Here is a 21,729-nt window from a genome sequence, read left to right as displayed (position 1 = left end):
AATTGACATAGAGGGCGATTCAAAACTATAATCTATGACAATCACTATGATATCAGTTTTCCAATCGGGAATTTTCCCATTCTGGATGAATGAAATATCATCTGCCCCACCTAATAGTGATTTTGTATCTCATTTAGTGCATTTGCCAGGGCATGTTCTCATTATGGCAATTTAAAAAACAAGATGTTTCTTAACCAAAAAACTACCTCAACAAGTTTTACGACTGCAGTGATGAATCGATGGATTCTTACGGTATATCGGTGTTTCAGTATCATAGACAAAGGAGAAGTCCCATTGAATTAAGTCCATTATTTCAAGATGAAAAGTGCTTTGAACAAATTGATGCATAAACATGTCAGGAATAGAACGATTTCATCTAGCATTTAAAAAAAAAATTAGTATTTGCTCTCAATATAAGCTAGAACGTCGTGAATTTGTAGGCATTTTGCACATTATACAAAACATATTGGGAGTCATTACATAGTGATGTTGATATGCCAAGAAGACTAATAAGAATATATTTGAAACCTACTGATTCCAACCATGCTGCTGTATAGAGACATCCGCATTAATTTCTAAATCTTAATGTATTAATTGACATAGAGGACGATTCAAAACTATGATTTATGACGGTCACTATGATATCATTTTTTCCCATGATCAAATTCTCATTTTCGATGAATGAAATAACATTTTCCCGTCCAATAGTGCTTACGTTTCTGAGTTCCTATGATTTGCCAGAGCAAGCTCTCATTATGGCGATTTAAAAAAAAAAGAGACGTATGTTAAGCATGAACTGCTTTAACAGCGTTATGAGAAAGGCAGACTGAAATGTTTACCTAACAAGTTTTACGTCTGCAATCATGAATCGATGGATGTTTACGGTATCTTGGTGTCTCAATATTATAGAGACAAGAGAGAAGTTCCGAATATTAAGTTCATTATTTCAAGATGAAAAGTGTCTAGAACAAATTGATTCAAAAACATGTGAGAAATAGAACGATCATTTATCTTACCTTTTTTTAAATAAATTTTTTATATTTGCTTTCTTTATAAGCTAGATATAGAGATTTTGGTGTTTTTAAGGCATTTTGTACGTCATCAAAAGAGAGGCGGTCGAAAGATACCAAAGGGACATTCAAACTCATAAGTCGAAAATAAACTGACAACGCCATTGCTAAAAAAAGAAAAAGACAAACAGACAAATAATAGTACACAAAACACAACATAGAAAACTCAAGACTTAGCAACACGAACCGCACCAAAAACTAAGGGTAAAGCATAAATAGACAAAAAACCAGATAAATAATATATTTATAATTACTAGTACATGAGTACCCTCTTGCATTATATCCGTATAAACAAAGAAGTCATGACCAGCACTTGCTTTGGTCTCATTTCAGTGTTATAAATATATCAGTTATCTTTCGGATATCCACATGATATTAATCTTTCAGATATTAATGATAAAATCTTGAAGTCTCTTGCCATATATTTGTTTTTTTTGTCCAACCAAGACTTGCTGCTTCGTGAAATGCAAAAATTGCAAACAATTACAAAAAGTATACATCACCGTAATCTATTAAATGACCTTTTCCCCCAGAATGGGATTATATATAATATATGTATTCTATTCTCATTATCTGTTTGCCAATAACGTACCTTATTCTTGAAAGATTTTAATATTCGATTTTATGCCTGAAGAGTGATAGACATAGATATACTAATTAGGCGGTGGGGGCGTGAACTAATTGTATAAAGCTTTCTTTTTTATGAAGATAAAGGAACTAAAAATTTATCAAAGATACCAGGCTTATTAATTAGTACGCCAGACGCGTGTTTTGTACTATATTTTATAAAAAAAAAATGGCTCATGGTCTGAAATATCCGTCTTACATATGTTATTATAACATGTCTTTGGCCCTCATTTTCATGGTTCAATATGTTAATCTTCATTGGCATATATAACCGCTGTAAGCTGTACATGTCTGTCTGTCAGGTATCACATGACCGTGACCTCTTTTCATTGTGCTCTGCAACGATAAGTCTCCGCATATAACACTATAAGTACTGTTTGTTTGGACTAAAGAATCATTCTAATGTGTGCATTTCCGTCTGACATGCACTTTACCTTTAACTGATAATTAAGCAGGCGTGAGTCTTTTTTGTATATTTTTTTTTCTTGAGAACAAAATATTCTAAATAAGTCTTCAATTATTTTTGTTAGTTGAAAACAAAGAGGAACTTGTCTAGTGTTAGAAATTTGATTCTTTTTTTCGCTTATTAACTAACAAAAACTTTTCAGAAAGTCATGACACAGACATTTATGAAGAATTATTCAAACAAAAGGAAGAGTTAACGTAAGGAATCCTAAAAATTGTCGTACACCAAAGACATTTTAAGTTGTACTAAGGATAAAACAATTTGCCACAGAGTATTATTATGGAGCTTTCAGTTCTTAAATTTGGTAACAGTAAAGTAATTGTCATTTAACATAACAACAATAGATTGAAAAAAAAATCAATAACTGGAAAGCCCTTTCATCCGCATGTAATTAACGAATATATGAGTAAATCGACATTTAATTTAGGAATATACGTCGAATGTAGACACTGTTACAGTAAGTATAGGTTGCGTCGGAGGGCAGCACAATATCTTTGCTTTTTTGACATTTGTCTTGGACAACAAGATCGATTTAATCAGTTCGTGGGTACTATTACATGTAATTTCCAATAATCAGAATCAGAAACCAAAGTTATTTTAAACAGATCATATGAATATTGCTCTACAAATTAAATTTCCAGTCTTATACATTCATCGGTTAGGTAGTATTAGAAACTACTTAATCAGCTGTATGTCAGATGATTAGGGTAGCATCCTAGGGGAAGATATCATAATGGATAGTAGATTAGGACATTATCAGACATAATAAAAGCTCCATTAAAATCAAACTTGGTGGTCTTAGCTGATCATTATGGTCTATTAACCTCATGTGCTCTTTCTTCCTGATATCATGTCTGTCTTATACAGTTTTGTAGACTGGTCTTCGCTTTTGTTCCACAAAAATTAATCAGTTATGTAGCAATAGTGTTTTATTGATAAAAAGGCGGATCGATTATTTTATTGAATGATATCCTGATAATTAATTTCTAGTTTAGATTTAATCAATTGAAATTGAAATAAAAAAAAAAATCAAATGAAATGAAATCATTTTGCAATGTATACAATGTGAAATGTTTTTTTTTTATGATGTATCTTTAACATCAAAGACTAAAACGTTTGGTTTTAATAATGTATTCCTGTAGCAAGCTATAAATAAAAGGCTTTTGTATCTGTCTGAGAGTTTATTGAGCTAAATAGCAAAATTTTGGTTTGATGTCAACCTTGACGGGATGGACTGCAACGGAAGCTAATAGTTCATGTCAAATCGGTGTATATAGATAACAAGAAGTGAATTTTTGTTAAATCACCGCAACGACAGTTTGGGGAGTCGACTAATTTACGAAAGAATAGGTGAAAAAATTGAATGAACTAGAGGCCATCCTTAAGTGAGCCCAAAACGATAATCTACATTGTGATACATTAGGTCTTTACTATTTTTAGTGCAAATTTGATTTTGGTACAATGACAGAGATTCACATTGTCTTAATATATTTAAATTAAGTATATTAAATAGTGAAGTATTAGTCAACATCAATTCGTTGTCATGTGTTATGATCATATCTACTACCCACTGAATCTGGCATTCAGTCTCTTAAATACTCTAAGAGTTTTGTTATTCAAAATTTTATGAAAAAGAATTTATGGTGGTTGCGTCGTCTATCGGACAATATTTCCTTTTGAGTTTCATCATATAGCGTATAAGTACTATTGAGTTTAATACCCCATGACAATTCGCGCATAATCAAGCTGGATTTTCTCAAGTTTAGTAATCATATTCTGATTCTGAGAGTCCCATACGACGTCTGCATATTCGAGAATTGGTCGAACAAAATAATGTGTAATTTTTTCAAGAGTTAACCTATCAAGAACATTTTTCGTTTTCCGCAATATATTTATTCTTTTGTATGATTTAGTGAATAACTAATCAATATGGTCATTCCAGTTTCCGTTGTTGTAGATGGTTGTGTTTACTTATTATTTGTTGCTCTTGAGTATTCATTTTTAGTTGAGGGTGACAGGGTGTATTATCATACTTTCAGTGTTTTTGGCATTGCAGTTCACAAGCCATTTCTTTGACAAATTATTAATTTTGTCTGAATCATTATTAAAAATTGTAGCTGCTTCTATTATATTTTCAACAATAATATATGATATATATTTAGTGTTTTTAGGAAGTTCAAAATGATAAAAGAAAAAAATTGTTTAACCTCAAAATCACAAAAAAAAAAGAAGGTCGGTTTAAAACACAGGAAATAGAGCAAAAAAGTTTGTTTACAACACAGGAAATAAGTAAGTAAGAAACCTTGTCAATTGTTGTCTTTATTTAAATTCTTTTTTTCCCTCGCGCTTTAGTTATCTTTTTCATTTTACTTCAATTCTTTTCAAATTATAGGATTCATTTGCTCATGCTCTTGAAATAATGAGTAAAAACACCATATTCCGTAACATTTTGAGGCTGTTTCGATACGAAATTTATGTATCTTGCCAATAGTATCGACCAATAAGTGTTCATAACTAAATGGGAACACATAACATTAAGTTATAATTTAATGCAATGAAAACAAAATCAATGTAAGTAAGTATAAATTTTGCTTCTTATATATCAAAGAATCGGACACTTTTTTATCTGATATTACTCGGCACTTCTTACCAAAGATAAATTCATTTATATATATGTAAGAAATGTACCTTTTCTCGTATCTTTTAATACAGCTTGAATGTCCTGACATTTTGTCAGAATACACTTGTTTTCTTTTGTTCTTTAGATGAATTTTGTGTTGACGGAAGACCTCGGGTATTCTCTATTAAAGTTCCTTAACTGTCTAGACTAGAGGCTATTTAGAGCCTTCAGAATGGTTTTGACACTCATCTAGTTTTGAAAGTCGTATGTTGATCTTGAAAAGTCTTTGTGGTTGAGTATTGTTGAGGACTTATTTGGTCTGAAAAACGAAGTAGATTATTTTTCCAGACCAAGTCAGAATGATAAAAAAATCATAATTATCCGTATAAACAAGGGCTCTCTTAGCTTAAATTCCATTCGCTTGTTTATGTTGGGGTGTGCCTGAGACGGAGGTATAACACTGTTAAATGTATATGTATACATTTATATGTGGTGTGTAGTTCATTCATGATCAAACTGCGTTTTCTTTTCTTTGTATGTATACTTGACTATTGTTTTTTTTTTGTCTTATTAATGTCTTACATTGTATTATGCTCTTTGTGAGCCCATTTAATGGAAATAAAACATCTTCTTCTTCTTCTTCTTCTGTACGTAGTACTGTTCAAAATCAAATTAAGTGATCCCTATAATGATATTAATTACAAGTTTGTATTCCAATCATAACTGTATTTATCGGATATATATGATCCAGTCTGTCTTGTTTATCAATCTGTTTGAATAATATAACGTTTGAGTCCTTTGTCCAATTTAAACCAAACATTGTACAATTACAGATTTGATGATTCAACTTTGCAACCGGGAATGGTTTTTTCCTTCATTGAGTGTTTTCAGAATTATGCCCCCTTAACTAAGAAACTTTTGATACTTTTCATTATGAACTTTGTGAATGCAACCCCTTTTTGCTGCAGCAGATATGTATTCCTCTTTGCACATTGTTATGTCCTAAAGATAAGATATGTATAACAGTAGCGCATCTATTTGCAAATATGGAGATGTTTTTTGTTCAGAAACTTTTTAAACTATTCAATATGCACTTTGAAGTTCAAGACACAACTTCTACATTAAAATAAGGAGATGCCTCATCAGATGTCTGAGTTTATGTACATTGTGTGGTTCTTACAGCATGATGCTCCGTATTAGTGGAACTAAAAAGAGTTATGCCTCTTTAAACTTACAAATTTTGGTTACTATTTGGTGTGTTCTTTTTTTTTAGTCACACCTTTATTCCTTATCAGACGTTCATGAAACTTTGTAAATTGGAAGAAAATATGACATTGCACCTTTGAAACTTTATGTATGAAAGTATCCAGTATGGACACTTTGCCATAAAGCCATGCGCTTGGTTAAAAGTTATTGGTCCAATCTTTCAAAGTTAAAACCTTAGGAATATTCATGATGTTTGAAAGATCCTACCGTTAAGAAGTTAGATATCTAATACTAATTTTAACATAAAAATCCATATGATTTTGCTAGGCTTCATTTTCGGGGCAATTATATCCTTTACATATAAACTTTCCGTTATAGGAATATTTGCGCATCTGATGCAGTAAAATTGGTATAAATATATAAAGCATTCATTGTGGTTATGAAGGTGTATACTTGTAGAGATTACCCATACTGTCTGATTGTAGGAGAGCTTTTTGGTGATGGTAACTTCTCTATCCCATTGTTGTTGTTTTTTCCCCTATATCGGTAATGGTGCTATCACGACCTTGTGTTCAAATTTTCGAATGTCCAACTTCCCGATTTTGTATGGGTTTGTAATTTTTATCAGCTTGTAATTTTGTGTTTGAAATGTGTTGCTGTTTAAATTGCGTACGCATTTTAAACAATCAATTTATTCTAATGTTGACATCGGATAGTTGAATAGAAAGATAAATTCAATTAAGTACTACCGAAAAAGTTATTGAATTAATTGTTACGGCATAAGAAATACAACAAACTCCTTGATTATTTGTCGAATGAATGAAATCAGATAATACTCTTTTAATTTATATTTTCAGGAAAATACGTTGGAAATAGACCTATCAAGCTCAGAAAAAGTAACTGGAAAGATAGAAATATAGACATTGTACGAAAAAAGGAAAAGGAAAAGAAACGTTTGGGACTTAAATAGCATCATATGTATTGTCATCTTTTAACACTGGACACAGACTTAAAAAGCATCAATTGTATTGTCATCTTTTAAAACTTTACTCTGGTCAGAAAAAATATCAATGTTTTGTAATTAATCATTCATTAACTTCATGGCAGAATGTAAGGGGAATGAAAGTAGTAATGATATTGTAACAAGACAAATAGGTAACATGTGAGACCTTATGTTTGTTTATGCAACCAGGTATTTTACTTAAGTAAAGAATAGATTCTATTTGGTTTGATGATTTCTGCCCCATTACATGATCCCCTTTACTTTTAATGTGATGTAAAGGACTAAATTAACAATTTTACTTTTGTGTCATGCATCTGGACAAAAAGAGTTATACAATGATACTTCTGTGATTTGCATGGTGAGCTCACTGGATTTTCTTCCATACTGTACCATTTATGCAAGATAACCTAAATTCATGGTGAAGAAATATAAACAATATTATAAAATCTTATCGTTAGTGCATCAGTGACAATGCACTGATTAATAGGCTTAAATGCTAATCTGACATTGCTATATATAAATATTGATGACTTTAATAATGCTATTTTCTTAACCGTCCATTGCATTACATTGTTTTCAAGGAACATGTTGTTCTTTCGAAGGAGAAATTAGATGGAAGGGTAAAAATAAATTAGCTTTATTCTGAATGGATTGGTCAATTTAAACTGTTGTAAAACTGATGGGTTTTTGTGTATAGATGACAAGAGAGTGGATCCAGGAACTGACAAGGTCGAAGATAACTGAAGATAACTGCATTTATAATAGTAAAAAGAAAGTAAATAATCAAAATTCATTGGAAAATACAGGAATAGAACTTATTGCGTGTTACAACAAATTTGGGAAAGATACCAAACAAGGAAATAGGTTCAACAACTATAATTTTGGACCTTACTATAGAAAAGAAAGTAAACGTTTATAATTCATAGAAAAAGACCTGACCAAGAAATAGGAATAAAACTAACTGCTTAAACTAATCAATTTGCAGAATGGATATCAGGCGTCCTTAAGAGCAAAACACAACATTTATTTTACCCTATTTGAAAATGCATCTTTTTAAACTTATTTAATTTTTTACCAATAAATAAATCTATAGCACAGAATGAATTGTTCAGTCATTAGAAAAAAATTGTTTAATATTCACAATAAATACAACAAAGCAACCAACAAGAAAGTAGCTCAAGGAACTTGGATAGATTGCTTTTATTGACTTGTACGCTAGGAAAGATGTCAAAGATATGAGGAATATGCATTTTATTTCTGTCGATGTAAATAAATATACAATATATGAACACTGTCGGAAAATATCAAACTTATTTGTATTAGCTTTAGAAACAGGACGAAAGGCGTGGCTCGCAAAGCTTTTCTCATTTTTCATAGCGAGTACAAATAAATTTTATGTTTTCCGACAATGTAATAATTATATTGTTTTTATCCTGTAATTTACTTCCGCAACTTTAAGGTTTAGATGTTAAAATCCAAATCGACATAGTTTAAATACGGACCGCGAAAAGGACCCTAAAGTGGACTGTCAGGCAAAAAGAAATGTTCACATTACCGTTTGCTCAACATGGAAGCGCAGGAAATTTTATTTGTACAAGTACAAATAAAGCAAAATTTTTATTTGTGTACCTGTTATTTGTACACTTGTTGGCTGATAACAGGATAAAAAATATTATTGGCTTAAAACTTTTTGTGAACGAACATGAAAGACCATTCGTGTACTTTGAAGTATCTATCAATTACCTTAATGTCAATCATTTTACAGTGCAATGGTTAGCAGAAAAAAAGTTCATTAAACAAATCTTAGCCTGACCACTTCAGTTTTAAAACGATGTTTATGGCATGTCACACGGACTTTATATCCTGATAACAAATCAAGACGCTATCTCCTTCTAAAACGTGTTAGACACGTTTGAAAGAGCAGGTATGATATGAAGGTAAATGCTTTTATCCCGCAATCAGCCAACTATTGTACAAATAACAGGTACACAAATAAATTTTTGCTTTATTTGTACTTGTACAAATGAAGTCTCCTGTTGCCCCTCTTCCATGTTGAGCAAGTGGTAATGTGGATATTTCTTTTTGCGTACCAGTTCATTTTGGGGTCCTCTTCGCGGTCCGCGTTTAAACTATGTCGATTTCTTTGAAAAATTAGAGACAATGATTTAGATTTTAACAACTAAAGTTTCAAGTGTTGAGTGTAAATTTCAGGATAAAAACAATATATCTACAATGTCGGAATATATAAAATTTATTTGTACTCGCTGCGAAACAGGAGAATAGCTCGGCGAGCCTCGCTTTTCGTCCTGTTTTAAAAGCTCATACAAATAATTTTTCAATTTTCCGACAATGTACATATATTGTTTATTGGTTTACATACTGTTTTAAGGTATACATGGTCATCCACGGGCATTTGACCGTGACCTCATTTTCGTTGCTTATTTGCTCGTGTAATGTGATGAAATTTTCTTAGTAAATATATACTAAGTATTGTGTACAAATTCGATGTACTCTTTACAGATAAGACATATATGTATGTTCACTCTTTTTTAAAATTTAAAAAGAAAATTTTATATTTTATATTTATTAATGAAAAGGGGTGTCAGTAAGACTGCAACCAACGAAACATGTAGAGGGCATCATACTGTATTGTCTATACAATTTCTTAAGCTTACAATAGATCGAGTCTAGAAAAGTTGAGAATGAATTCAAAAGAGACTATGAAAGAACTGTCATCTAAACTTAACCACTGGGGAGGTTTTAAACCAGGGTCAGGTACATGAACATGTGACTGGGTAAACGTTTTTAGAGATCTCAACCCGCCTCCTGTTCTTATCTCAATCAAAGTAATAATCTGAAAGTTACTAAAAATTAGTACAGGAAAAGCACTTAACTCTATATTGCAGGTCAAAAAGATAATAAGAAAAAAAAATGTAAACTTTACCGACAGACTCGCAGGCATATTAAAGGTAGTGCAGCAAAGTAAGTGTATCACTCTCCACAATAGGCGTCCACTTGATTGAATGGGATGAATAAAAAAAGCGGCAACATCCAGTAGGAATGAGGACTATATTGTGGCACTTTCGCCACAGAAAACAACTGAGGTATCAGGAGAACGTTAATGAAATAACAAATTAATCATATTTTACTGTAATGCTAACAGCAAATATGTATAGCTAACATGACTCTTTTTGTGTGGAAACAACATTGCAAGCGCTGCTTAAAAAGATTGACACTGTTAATACTCATAGAAACCTACAAGAATACTAATTGCAACCTGAAAGGTGAAATACTGTGAACTATTTGACATCTATCATTTGTGATGTATTGTTATGTTGTAACTTAATATCTTTATTTTATCACTTGATCAGACGTTCTAAAAAATGAAAAATGTCCGACACGACACGCTGAATATTCTCGTGCAAGTGTAGTTTGGGTAGTATTGTTTTAAAAGTAGAAAATGTGATATTGAATTTAATTTCACATTGCTCATTGGTTAATTAGTTTGATAGGTAGCCAAGCAATCAAATTTTCTTTTTTTCTACCCCCTAGAGACGATGTCCTCAGGCGTGTACCAAAAATTCAGACAACATCTGTTCAATTCTCACATGTAATTTAAGCTTTGATTCGAATATCAACTTCCTACCCTGTATACTTCTATATTTCACTTTATATTGGATAACTTGAAATACTGTTTCGTCCTTCTCTCTGCCATGAGAACAAACATCAAGATCAGGAATAAACAACTGTGTCAAATTTATTTCTATAATAGTTTGAGAGTTCTGGGTAAATTTATTTTTTTCTTTACCCACATGGAATTCTTGCCTCCAATTTAAATTGCTATATGAAATATGAAAAAGCGGAAGATACCATTGAGACATTTATACAGGTAATTCGAAGGACCTCTCCGGTTGATGACAATGGCAGACGAAAATATTGGACATGGGATTTAAATCGCGTATCATCGCCATCATATGTGAAAATGAAACATTGAAAACATCATTAATGAACTTCTAGGACAATACTTATCAGTTGGAAAGTGACTTTAATTCAGGATTATTATCGTTAAGCTTTTGTAACAAAAATCAAATAATGCCGCCCAAGAAGAAATCGTTCAACGAAGTTTGTAACAATTTTACAGAGGCCTGCTCTGACCTTAGTGATAAAATGGAAGCTGGTGACCCTACAACTGACTTGCTAAATTTTCTCCGCGCAACCACCGAAGGAAACCAGGGTTTAAACGAGTCGGAAATTACCGCAGTTAAAGTTATTAAACTTCTTTTGTCGGCCGTAAGTGTTTTATCGTCGTGGATTGTCAAGAAGACCACTGAAGCGCTAAATGTGAAAATTGATAAACTATCAGCATCTGTGAGACTTAATCGTTATGCGATTGATGACCAATATAAGTACAGCCGGCGAGAAAATATTAGAATTTTCGGCATACCTGAAAGGTTAGAATTTAATTGAGATTATCAAAGACTTATGTAAAGACATGAAATAACTGTTAAAGACTCAAGATATTGTAATTTGTCACCGCATAGGCTCTAAAGGGCAAGGGTCCAGCAGTAAACCCCGTATAATTATGTTACGGTCCAGTCGTGAGTTAAAAGTCAACATGTTCACTAACAAAAAACCCTTGACGGATAACTCTGTTAATAAATCGATATCTAACTGCAATGCTATTCAAGTTGTTCCAGTTTGTTAAGAAGATGGAAACAGTGAAATCCGTATTTACTCGCGACGACAAAATTCATTGCTTGAAAAACTACTCTTAAGTTTGTAATCGAATCACCTGGCGAACTTTTCAAGATCGGCGTGGACAACGTGGATTACAGTCTTTTTGGAATGAGAGATCTTAACGATTAGTACAGGCATGAAAGGCCTTTAGTAGCGCCGGGCTCGAGAGCCCAGAAATGTAGTGAAATATCAGTCAATTCTAGTTTTTGCGATGAAGGAAGTGCAAGTGTGTCTTTATCATTTAGTAATGAAAATATCGATATTATGAATTCTGTGTCAAAGTATTCCAGTCAAATCCCAGAGGAAAATTCTGTGCTTCTAATTTCTAGTATTCTTGATGGAAATAGTGTCGAAAATACAAGTGGGTCATTCTCTGATAATGTAAAATCCATGTTATTAAAATATTGTCTTTGAATGTGTGCGGTATCAATTCCAAACCAGATTTAGAGGAATTGTGTGCAAATTATGATGTATTGTGCTTTTGTGAATCAAAATTGGATCAGTATGATGTCATTGAAATTGAAAAGTTAAAAGCAATTACCTCCTTTGAATCGTTCAAATGCAAAATGTAAATCTTGGGGGATTATTGTATTTGTAAGGAAAAATATACATGAAAAGTGCTGCATAGTTCATGTGAAAATGTATTATGGTTTCTTGTAAATGATGTGTTCAGCAAGAATGTACTTTTTGGTTCTGCGTATATACCGCCAGAAAATAGTAACTATAGTCAAATTGACATTTTCGATGTAATAATCGCAGATTTAATCCGCCATACTGCTGAAAAAGACTACAAGGTTTGCCTGCTGGGAGCTTTCAATGATCGTACGGGCATTAGGGACCGTGCAATATTTATCAGGCAGGTGGGACCTGTGCAAATTCTGGTTATTACAAAAAAGAAGAGAACGTCCTATTATAGTTGTGATGTTAAACTTGCAAAAATACAAATTAATGAAAACATGTATTAGCCCCCTTAAAAGAAATTTACTCTTTTACACATGCTAAATTTGAAGAATAGAAGAGTTTGAATTTTGTATGTACTCCAATTATATTTGCCTCTTTTTGTTGAAATTTATTGTCATGAGTATTTGATTTCATTTGTTAATTATGAAGCTATATACATGTGAAAAACAAATAAATATAAGTTTACCTTGTTTTTTGTTATAATATAAGCTATTGATTGTACAAATGTTTCTTGTTTGGATATTTAGTTAATAAAATGTTTGTCTGACTGTGGTTTGCACCGGTCCCACCTGCCTGATAAATATTGCACAGTCCCTTAAGTCTGACTTTACTCTGCTGGACAGTTACGTGTGTAATTCTGTCCAGTTAGAAGACATTGTTGATGCTGTAAACATGGAAAATTTTTATGTAAAAACTTCTCGCTATAACTTAGACAAAAATGTTAATAATTATGGTAACAGACTATAATAATTATGTAAAAATTTTGAAATTCTTATTTCAAATGGTAGATTAGGTACAGATAAGGAAAAAGGAGCCTTGTCATGTAAAAATTGTTCTACCGTTGATTATTGTGTTTTGTCACCTGATTTGTTTTCTTTTGTTTCTGACTTTCATATTTTACCTTTTGATCATATGATCAGTGATGTGCATAATGCTTTACACATTGAATTGTTATGTTATCCAATTGTTACATGAGACATTGAAAATATTGATGAAAACAATATTGTCAAACCTAAATGGGATAACAATAACTATCAACTGTTTAATGTTGCTTTAAATGCTGATAGTATCAATGACTTGGATTACTTGATTCACTTGATGTTACATCTGTTAACAAAGATATGATTAATGATCTTGTTGTTGAATGTAATGATAGTATTATGCATGCTGCTACTGATAGTAATATGTTAAAAGAAATAAATGTTTCTGAGAAAAAATGTAGAAAAAAACTAAGTGTAAGGTTAATTATCCATGATTTAAGGCAGATTGTAAAAGAAAAAGGAGTGATTATCACAAAGCCAAATGTTATAATTGGCGTGTCAAAACTGATGATAGTATGAATAACTTAGTCAGATGTAGTACAAATTTTAAAAGGTATTGAATTGTCAATATAATGAGTATAGACGAAACTTTGTCAAGAAACTCTGAAATCTTAGTCGGAATGATCCAAAGTCTTACTGGACATTGTTCAGTAGGTCAGGAAATTGTAATGGTAAAAATAAGGTACTTGAAAAAGTGTCGAATGAATGTTTTTGAGCATTTTAAGAAGTTAAGCAATGCACAAGAGGATGATGATTGTGATTTTGTAGAAGTTGATAGAAATACTGTTACTATTCTGAATAATAATGTAAATGATGTTATCACTGAACAAGAGGTTGTAAATGCAATTAAGAGTCTGAAAAATAACAAATCATGTGGTACAGATTTAATTTTGAATGAGTTTTTAAAGCATTCAAGTCATAAAATGCTTCCTATATTTGTAAAGCTGTTTAATTTTTTTTGAAGCTAGTATTGTGCAAGACTTATGGTCGGTTGGTGTTATATGTCCAATTTATAAAAACAAAGGTGATGTCACTAACCCTGATAATAACAGGGGGATTACAATACTTAGTTGTTATGGTAAACTTTTTACTGCTGTACTAAATCACAGACTTAATTTTTATCTTGGAAATATGAATGTTCTCTGTGAAGAACAGGCTGGTTTTAGAAAGAAAGAATTATGGAACTTATGATCATATATTCAATGTTTAATAGATTTGTACTTACACAAGAATAAACCATTATATTGTGCCTTATTGGTTATCGTGAGGCTTTTGATTCCATTTTTAGAACAGCTTTATGGAATACGTACTGAAAAACTGTATTGATAGTAAAATGTTTAATATTATACATGCTATGTATGAAAATATTAAATCTTGTGTACGACAGGGTAGTCAAATGTCAGATTATTTTTAAAGTAATGTTGGTGTTAGACAGGGAGAAACCTGTCTCCTGTAATTTTTTCACTGTTTCTTAATGATTTAGTCCAGTTTGTATCTAATGCATATGATGGGTTATCAGATGTTTGTAATGCTGTTCATACTGCTCTTGATACTGATGAAATTTCTGTCTATTTAAGATTGTATATATTGTTACATGCTTATGACACTGTTATACTTGCTAAACCTAAGGCTGAGTTACAAGCTGCACTTAATTCCATGTATTTATATTGTAAGACATGGAAACTTGAAATTAATGCTACAAAAACAAAAGTTGTTGTATTTAGAAAACGTAAATCCCCTCATAAACCTGTATTTTCACTGAATGGGGAGGTTTTGAATATTGTTGATGAATTTGCTTATTTAGGTATTATATTTATGTATAACGGTTCCTTTAAAAATAACCAGAATAAACTGTTAGAACAAGGTAGAAAAGCCATGTTTAGTATGTTACGAAAATGTAGAAGTCTAGGATTACCTATTGATTTGCAATAACAAATGTTTGACACAATGGTAGCACCTATATTGTTATATGGGTGTGAAGTGTGGGGTTATAGTAACAATAATACTGTTGAATCTTTATTCTTGCAGTTTTATAAGATTGTTTTAAATGTTAAGAAGTCAACTCCAAATTGTATTATATATGGAGAACTAGGTAGATATGCTATTGATGTATTTATTAAAAGTAGGATGATTGGTCTATGGAAAAGATTCATGTGCAGTAAGCAAGATAAGATTTAATCTATTATGTATAAATTGTTATACACCATGCATAACTGAAATATGTACCATTCAGAATGGATACGTTGTGTTGAAAATACTCTAAATGAATGTGGTTGTTCTGAATATTGGTTGACTCAAAATGTGTCTAAATCTGTCGACCTAGCTAAGATTGTAAAGCAAAGGTTGTGTGACCAATTTAAGCAAAATGGTGTGCTACTGTGTATGAATCACCTAAATGTCTCAATTATAGAATTTTTACAAGAAACCATTGTTTTGAAAAATATTTAATAGAACATCCTACAGATTTAAGGAAATCTTTATGTAATTTTAGATGTGTTAATAATAAACTGCCATTTGAAAAGGGCAGGTTTTGGGGAATAGCAAGAGATGATCCTACATGTATATATGTTAACTTGTTCATTGAATCAACCTATTTTATTATATTGTGTTAATTTATGTTCAATTGTATTTGTTCACATACCCTGGTTAAGGTTCTTGAGAAATAAAAACTTGAAACTTGAAGGAAAACTGACATGGCCAATACGACAAAAATACAAAAAACACAAAAAAAAACTATAAATTGAACAACACTAACCCCGCCAAAAACTTTGGGGAAAATCAGGTGCTCCGGAAGGGCTAGCAGATCCTGCTCCATTAATGAATCCGTTATGTTGCTCATGATAAGTACAAATTCGGTGATTAATTCCATTCGATGATGTCACAATCAAGGAAAAAAAACACATCACAGATACCAGGCTTATAATTTTGTACGCCAGACGCGCGTTTTGTCTACAAAAGACTAATCAGTGAAACTCGAATCAAAATAGTTATATGGCCAAATAAAGTACTAAGTTGAAGAGCATTGAGGGACCAAAATCCCGAAAGGTTTTGCCAAATACAGCTAAGTTAATGTATATTCCTGCGGATAATTCATGTCAACGTAGAAGTGCTGACTACTGGGCTAGTGATACTCTCTTGGAGGAAACCTCTCCTAGCGGTGGCATCGATCCAGTGGTTGTAAATAAACTCATCATAGATACCAGGATTAAAACTGTATACGCCAGACGCGCGTTTTGTCTATAAAAGACTACTGTACAGAGGTGCTGAAAAGAAAACGGGATTGTGGTTACGACTATTGTAACAAATGCGTGGTCATATGGGATACATATAATACATAACGGTCAACCAACTCGTGATGGCGTCCGTCAACTTCCAAGGGGAGACCTCAACTTACTTGGAACCCTTGGTTTAATTATTGTCGAAGAATGCGAGACATAGGGAGTACCATTTTGTGGCGGCGGCGGCGTAAACTTTTTGTTCAAACCTTTATATTTCAGAAGGTAGAAGACTTTGATGCTTCATACCTTGTATGCAGATGTCTTATGTTCCGAAGTTTCCGTCTGCCCTATGTTCATTCTTCTTGGCCTCATTTTCATGGTTCAGCGACTGGTTATAAAAAAATGTGTTTTTCATAAAGTGAATTTCTTATTTATTATAAGTAAGATATAAGTGTCCGTCAAACATGGTTCACCTGACCTCGACCTCATTTCATGTATCAGTGATCAAGGTCAAGTTTACGTGCGCATATCAGAAACTATAAGCAGCAGGTCAACTAGATTTGGTGTATTGAATGATTGTAACATGTACATGTCTGCTTGGCAGGTTTCATCTGACCTTGACTTCATTTTCAAGGTCCATTGGTCAATGCTAATATTTTCTGATTTGGTCTATTTGTCAGATACTATAAGCAATAGGTCAAATATATTTGGTGTATCAAAAGATTGTAAAGTGTACATGTCCGTTTGACAGGATCATCTGACCTTGACCTCTTTTTCATGGTTCATTAGTCAATGTAAAGTTTCCATGGTTTTGTTTGTTTTTTTACAGATACTGTAAGCAATATGTCAACTATATTTGATGTATGGAATGATTGCGTGGTGCACATGTTGTCTTGCATGGTTCATCTGACCATGATCTCATTCTCATGGTTCATTAGTCAATGTTCAATTTTCATAATCAGGTCTGTTTTTCGTATACCATAAGCAATAGGTTATCTATTTTTGATGCATGGTATGATTATAATGTGTACATGTCGGTCTTGCATGGTTCATATGACCCTGACCTCATTTATATTGATCATTTATAGTGATAATTTTATTTGAAACTTACAGTAAAACCTTCCTATTACACATTTAAAACATAAATCCACTCAAGTAAAGCAGGCGAGACATTTCAGCGTGTGCACTCTTGTTTCTCGAAATCAACAACCTTTTATCAAAGACATAAAGATAGGAATCGCAAGCACCGATATATCGTACAAACTGTGATATGTACTGTATTTGCAGGCTATGCTAGAATGTTGCTACATATGAATAGAAAGTTATTCAATTTGGAAACTGAAATCATACCTTTTGTCGTAAAGTTTTGCTCTCAACCGACCATAAATGTCAATTTCTTTAGTCAAGATGTGAGGCATTTTTAACATTTCCTGTAGTATACTTTATTTCAAGTTCGGATTGATGTCTAGGTAAGCTATGATTCCAGTAATTTCTTCTTTCAACAAATGCTTAACAATGTTTCACTGGAGAATTGATAACTTGAAATCAATTTTGTATGATGTCCTCTCACTCAATAAAACACATTTTAGTAAATGCTTGTATCTCATTTATCTCAGCGGAATTGACATTAAGAGTACACCCGAAACAAGATCTGCTTCGTACCTGGATCTTTTTCTGAATATTGGCACAGCTGCAAGTCTTCAAAATACGATATATGATTAACTTGACGATTTCAGTTTCCCACCGTCATTTTCCCATTTACATGACCCTCTGCCCAACTGTATGGGTTGGCGGTGACATCTCATTTGATAACTATCGCGAGTGCATGTTCAGTTTATATGAACTTAATATAGGGTTACAGGAAAGAACGACTGAAATCAACACCATCACGATTGGGTGACAATACGATGTGTCTGAATTTCAACTCATAAACGACATGTTTCTGCGGTATTTCTTTTGTTACTAGAATTGTCGTCTGATCTGTAAATTTTTCAAATGTGTCCTATCAGCTGTTGTGACATTTTGACTGATTGTGGATTCTCATTGCAGGTGATGCATACATAGTAGCAGTCGATTACTCTCTCGGCGAATATGGTCCCGCTACCGTTAGATTTTATGTTACCCCCCTTTTATATATATCAATTTGTATTTTTTAAATGGATTTATTAGATTTAAACATAGGTAAACTAATGTTGCCCATAATTATAATTCACGTTTCTTTACAAATCTTAAAAATTCCGGACCCATCGTCAGTTATTACTCTTAAAGTGTTAATGCATACTTATTTTCATGATCGTATCTCAAATGGCGTAGGTGGAGTTCAAGGACAATCGATTTGTTCGCTTTTTGGAATCCATGAGGATCATGCCCTTATGAGCTACAAGAAAATTCCGAAATCATTAGTCAAGTTTGCATTTATGACATGGGATTCAAGTTGAACTTCCTATGTTTAGAAGTTAAAATCTTTTCATGAGGTTTTGGATAACCGGAAATACAATTCCCCCATAATTCCAGCCTCAGAGCTAATATCAAAATTCCCAAACGTTCGGCAAAATCTATATTAATAGTATTAACATTGTGCAACGGAGGAGTTTGTGGAAAATTTCACTGATTTCCTCGTTAATTATCACGAAACCTGTGTTAACATTGTGTCAAGATTTAAGGTTCTACGCTTAGTGGTAGTTGAGATTGTCCTAGACATTACCAAAACGTGCGATAAACAGCAAAACATTATCCCAGACGCTTCGATAAGTGAGGGGTTAATTATAGACAGACGTCGTCGGTCTTGCAAGAAGATCTAGTATAATTTTTTAGTACACATTGGGCTCAGAAAAGTCGTATTTTCTTTCACATTTACTGGTCAAATAACTTATGAAAACTATTCTCTAAAACAACGCTTGCAGGTTTCACAAGTCACATTATAGATGCAAAGGATTTGGAATTATGATGTTTGACCTGAGGTCAGAATTATGGTCGAAAATGTATTTTGGGTTATCGAGGTTTTAGTGATCTTTTGAACTTCAAGGCATTGGAGGTTAAAACTGGAATCAAAAGTCATCGAATCTTCATACGAAATTTGATATAGGATTCTGAAAATTGATATGTGATTAACACTATAAGAGATCTTACTAGTCCTATGTTTCAAACAAGAGACTTTTTCTTCTCTAAATATGCAGTCATGAAAATTTATTTATATTATGGTAGTTTTAATTGTTATTAAATTTTACAAAATATCAAATCTTAATCTTATTATCTTTATTGATAAAACACAGTTGTGTACAAATTAATTCTTTGTTTTTGTGAAAATTTACTTCAGGAGATGTATGCTTCATGAAAAAGAAAAATAACAAAAATACCGAACTTCAAGGAAAATTCAAAACGGAAAGTCCCTTAACAAATGACAAAATCAAAAGCTCTAACACATCAAACGAATAGAAAACAGCTGTTATATTCCTGACTTGGTACAGGCATTTCAATATGTAGAAAATGGTTGATTAAACCTGGTTTTATAGATAGAAAGCGAATTCCAAACTAATGACAATTATGCGTTCTGATTATATCCAAGACAAAGATTTTCGAAAAAGTTTTCAATGTCTTCCAGGGCTGCTCGGAGTTGTCTAAAAACAAGGCACATTTCAACTATTTATGTTACGACTGAATTGATATTGTTAAAACACAAAAAATTACCATAGAGGTTAGAGATGCCACACCACACATTTAATGCACTTTATTTGGTTATTGTCTGTATCAATGTTCAGTGTAGTAATATGCCGTATATAATCAGTTTGTGTCATCTGAAGATAATTTGTAGTTTCTCCTGGGACATAATACATTAGTTAATAACCGTTTCCTGTTTCTCATCCATGCCGACTTCTAACAATATTTTTCATATATTTTTAGAAATGTCAAATTTAATGTGAGAATTTGCATTTTTATGTGCAATAGTTTTTAAAATATAAATCTATCAGAATCCTTCGAAATGATGATAGACATTTTGTTGTTTAACATTGATCTTTATAGATTATTACTGTATTCGATATCTGTCGTTATGTCTAACAGGTATAACGATAAAATGTCATTTATTAAACGTTCGAAGGAACTATGTTGAATTTTAATGACCAATAATTACTTATTTACAATGTATAATCTTTAAAATCTACAGTTGGCAGAACAATTTCATTTTGATTTTTAGAAACTGTCTCTTATTGGTTTAGATTTAAATTGCCTATTTTTGAGTAATAAAGATATTATGAAATATGTACAGCGGCTTATATTCTCCGTCATGCAGAATGCACCAAGTATCTTCTCCCTCGCAAAGTTTTTTTTTTCAAAAAAAGATCAGTAAAGGTGATGAAATGTACCATATTCTGATCATATTATTTTACTTACAATATTTATGTAAGTAATATATTGAAAAAATACCTTTTAAAATGTGACAATTGTTATAAACACAGTTGTTTTTATCATTATTATTCACTGGTGGTGCTAGTCTTCCTTTATAATATGGGTATTTGCAAGAAACATTGGACGACCATTTAAGGAATAATCTCATGACAAAGCATTTTTTCACGCTTCTGCCCCGATTTATTTTGGTTTCTGTGATATTTGTAATTACTTTATAACTGAATTTACTATTTTTTCGCCTATATATATTTGTGTGCTAGAATAAACACCTTGCAGATCTAGATATCTTATTCAATGAAATAATTGTAAAATTTTCTATTGCACATTTCAAATGAAAGTAAATGAATTGTTTGTAAAATTTTCCATTAGTTGTTATAAACAACCATATCTCAATCCCCCAGGTTATTCTACTGGTTTCTCCGTGTGTTTACCGGATACAGATTCCAGTTGTCAAATGTAATAAAGGGTTATGTTGGTTGCAAAATGATAACCATGGCAGCATGTTAGTTAGAGATTCATTGTTGACACTCTAGGAATCTAAAGAAAGATGTCTTAATTCCAAAATCAATGTACTAGTATTGTGTGATTGACATTGCAATTTGCTGGTCCATTTTATTTTGGCATATATAACCAAAACTATCATTTTGACCCTGTTTTAATCTAAAAGGCAAGGCTGGAATCATGGCCTACTGCATGGGAGAAGATGTGCGACGCAAAACACAAATTTGACAACAATTATTGGCTACTGTATTTGGCTGTAAAGCCTCAACAACGTGCATGTTACACAGAATGGTTTTGAAATACGTCAACATAGCACATGAGTTGACACACTGAATGTATAACCAGCTTAAATATTGTTTTTTTTAGACCAAATAA

The 21,729-nt window shown here is 32.2% G+C and overlaps 1 protein-coding gene across 1 annotated transcript in view; it reads left to right on the top strand.

Annotated features, from left to right (window-relative positions):
* Positions 1 to 7,639, top strand: part of LOC127700367 (RNA-binding protein 42-like) — a 53,307-nt gene extending 45,668 nt beyond the window's left edge. Inside the window, exon 5 of the mRNA XM_052203808.1 lies at positions 6,847 to 7,639. Within this exon, the coding sequence (XP_052059768.1) occupies positions 6,847 to 6,959 (113 nt within the window). The 3' untranslated portion in view covers positions 6,960 to 7,639. The remainder of the gene's footprint in view (positions 1 to 6,846) is intronic.
* The last annotated feature ends 14,090 nt before the right edge of the window (positions 7,640 to 21,729 follow it).

The sequence above is a fragment of the Mytilus californianus genome, unplaced genomic scaffold, assembly GCF_021869535.1.
Source record: "Mytilus californianus isolate M0D057914Y unplaced genomic scaffold, xbMytCali1.0.p SCAF_5, whole genome shotgun sequence".
Classification (NCBI taxonomy): domain Eukaryota; kingdom Metazoa; phylum Mollusca; class Bivalvia; order Mytilida; family Mytilidae; genus Mytilus; species Mytilus californianus.
This window is presented reverse-complemented; position numbering and strand designations above follow the sequence as displayed.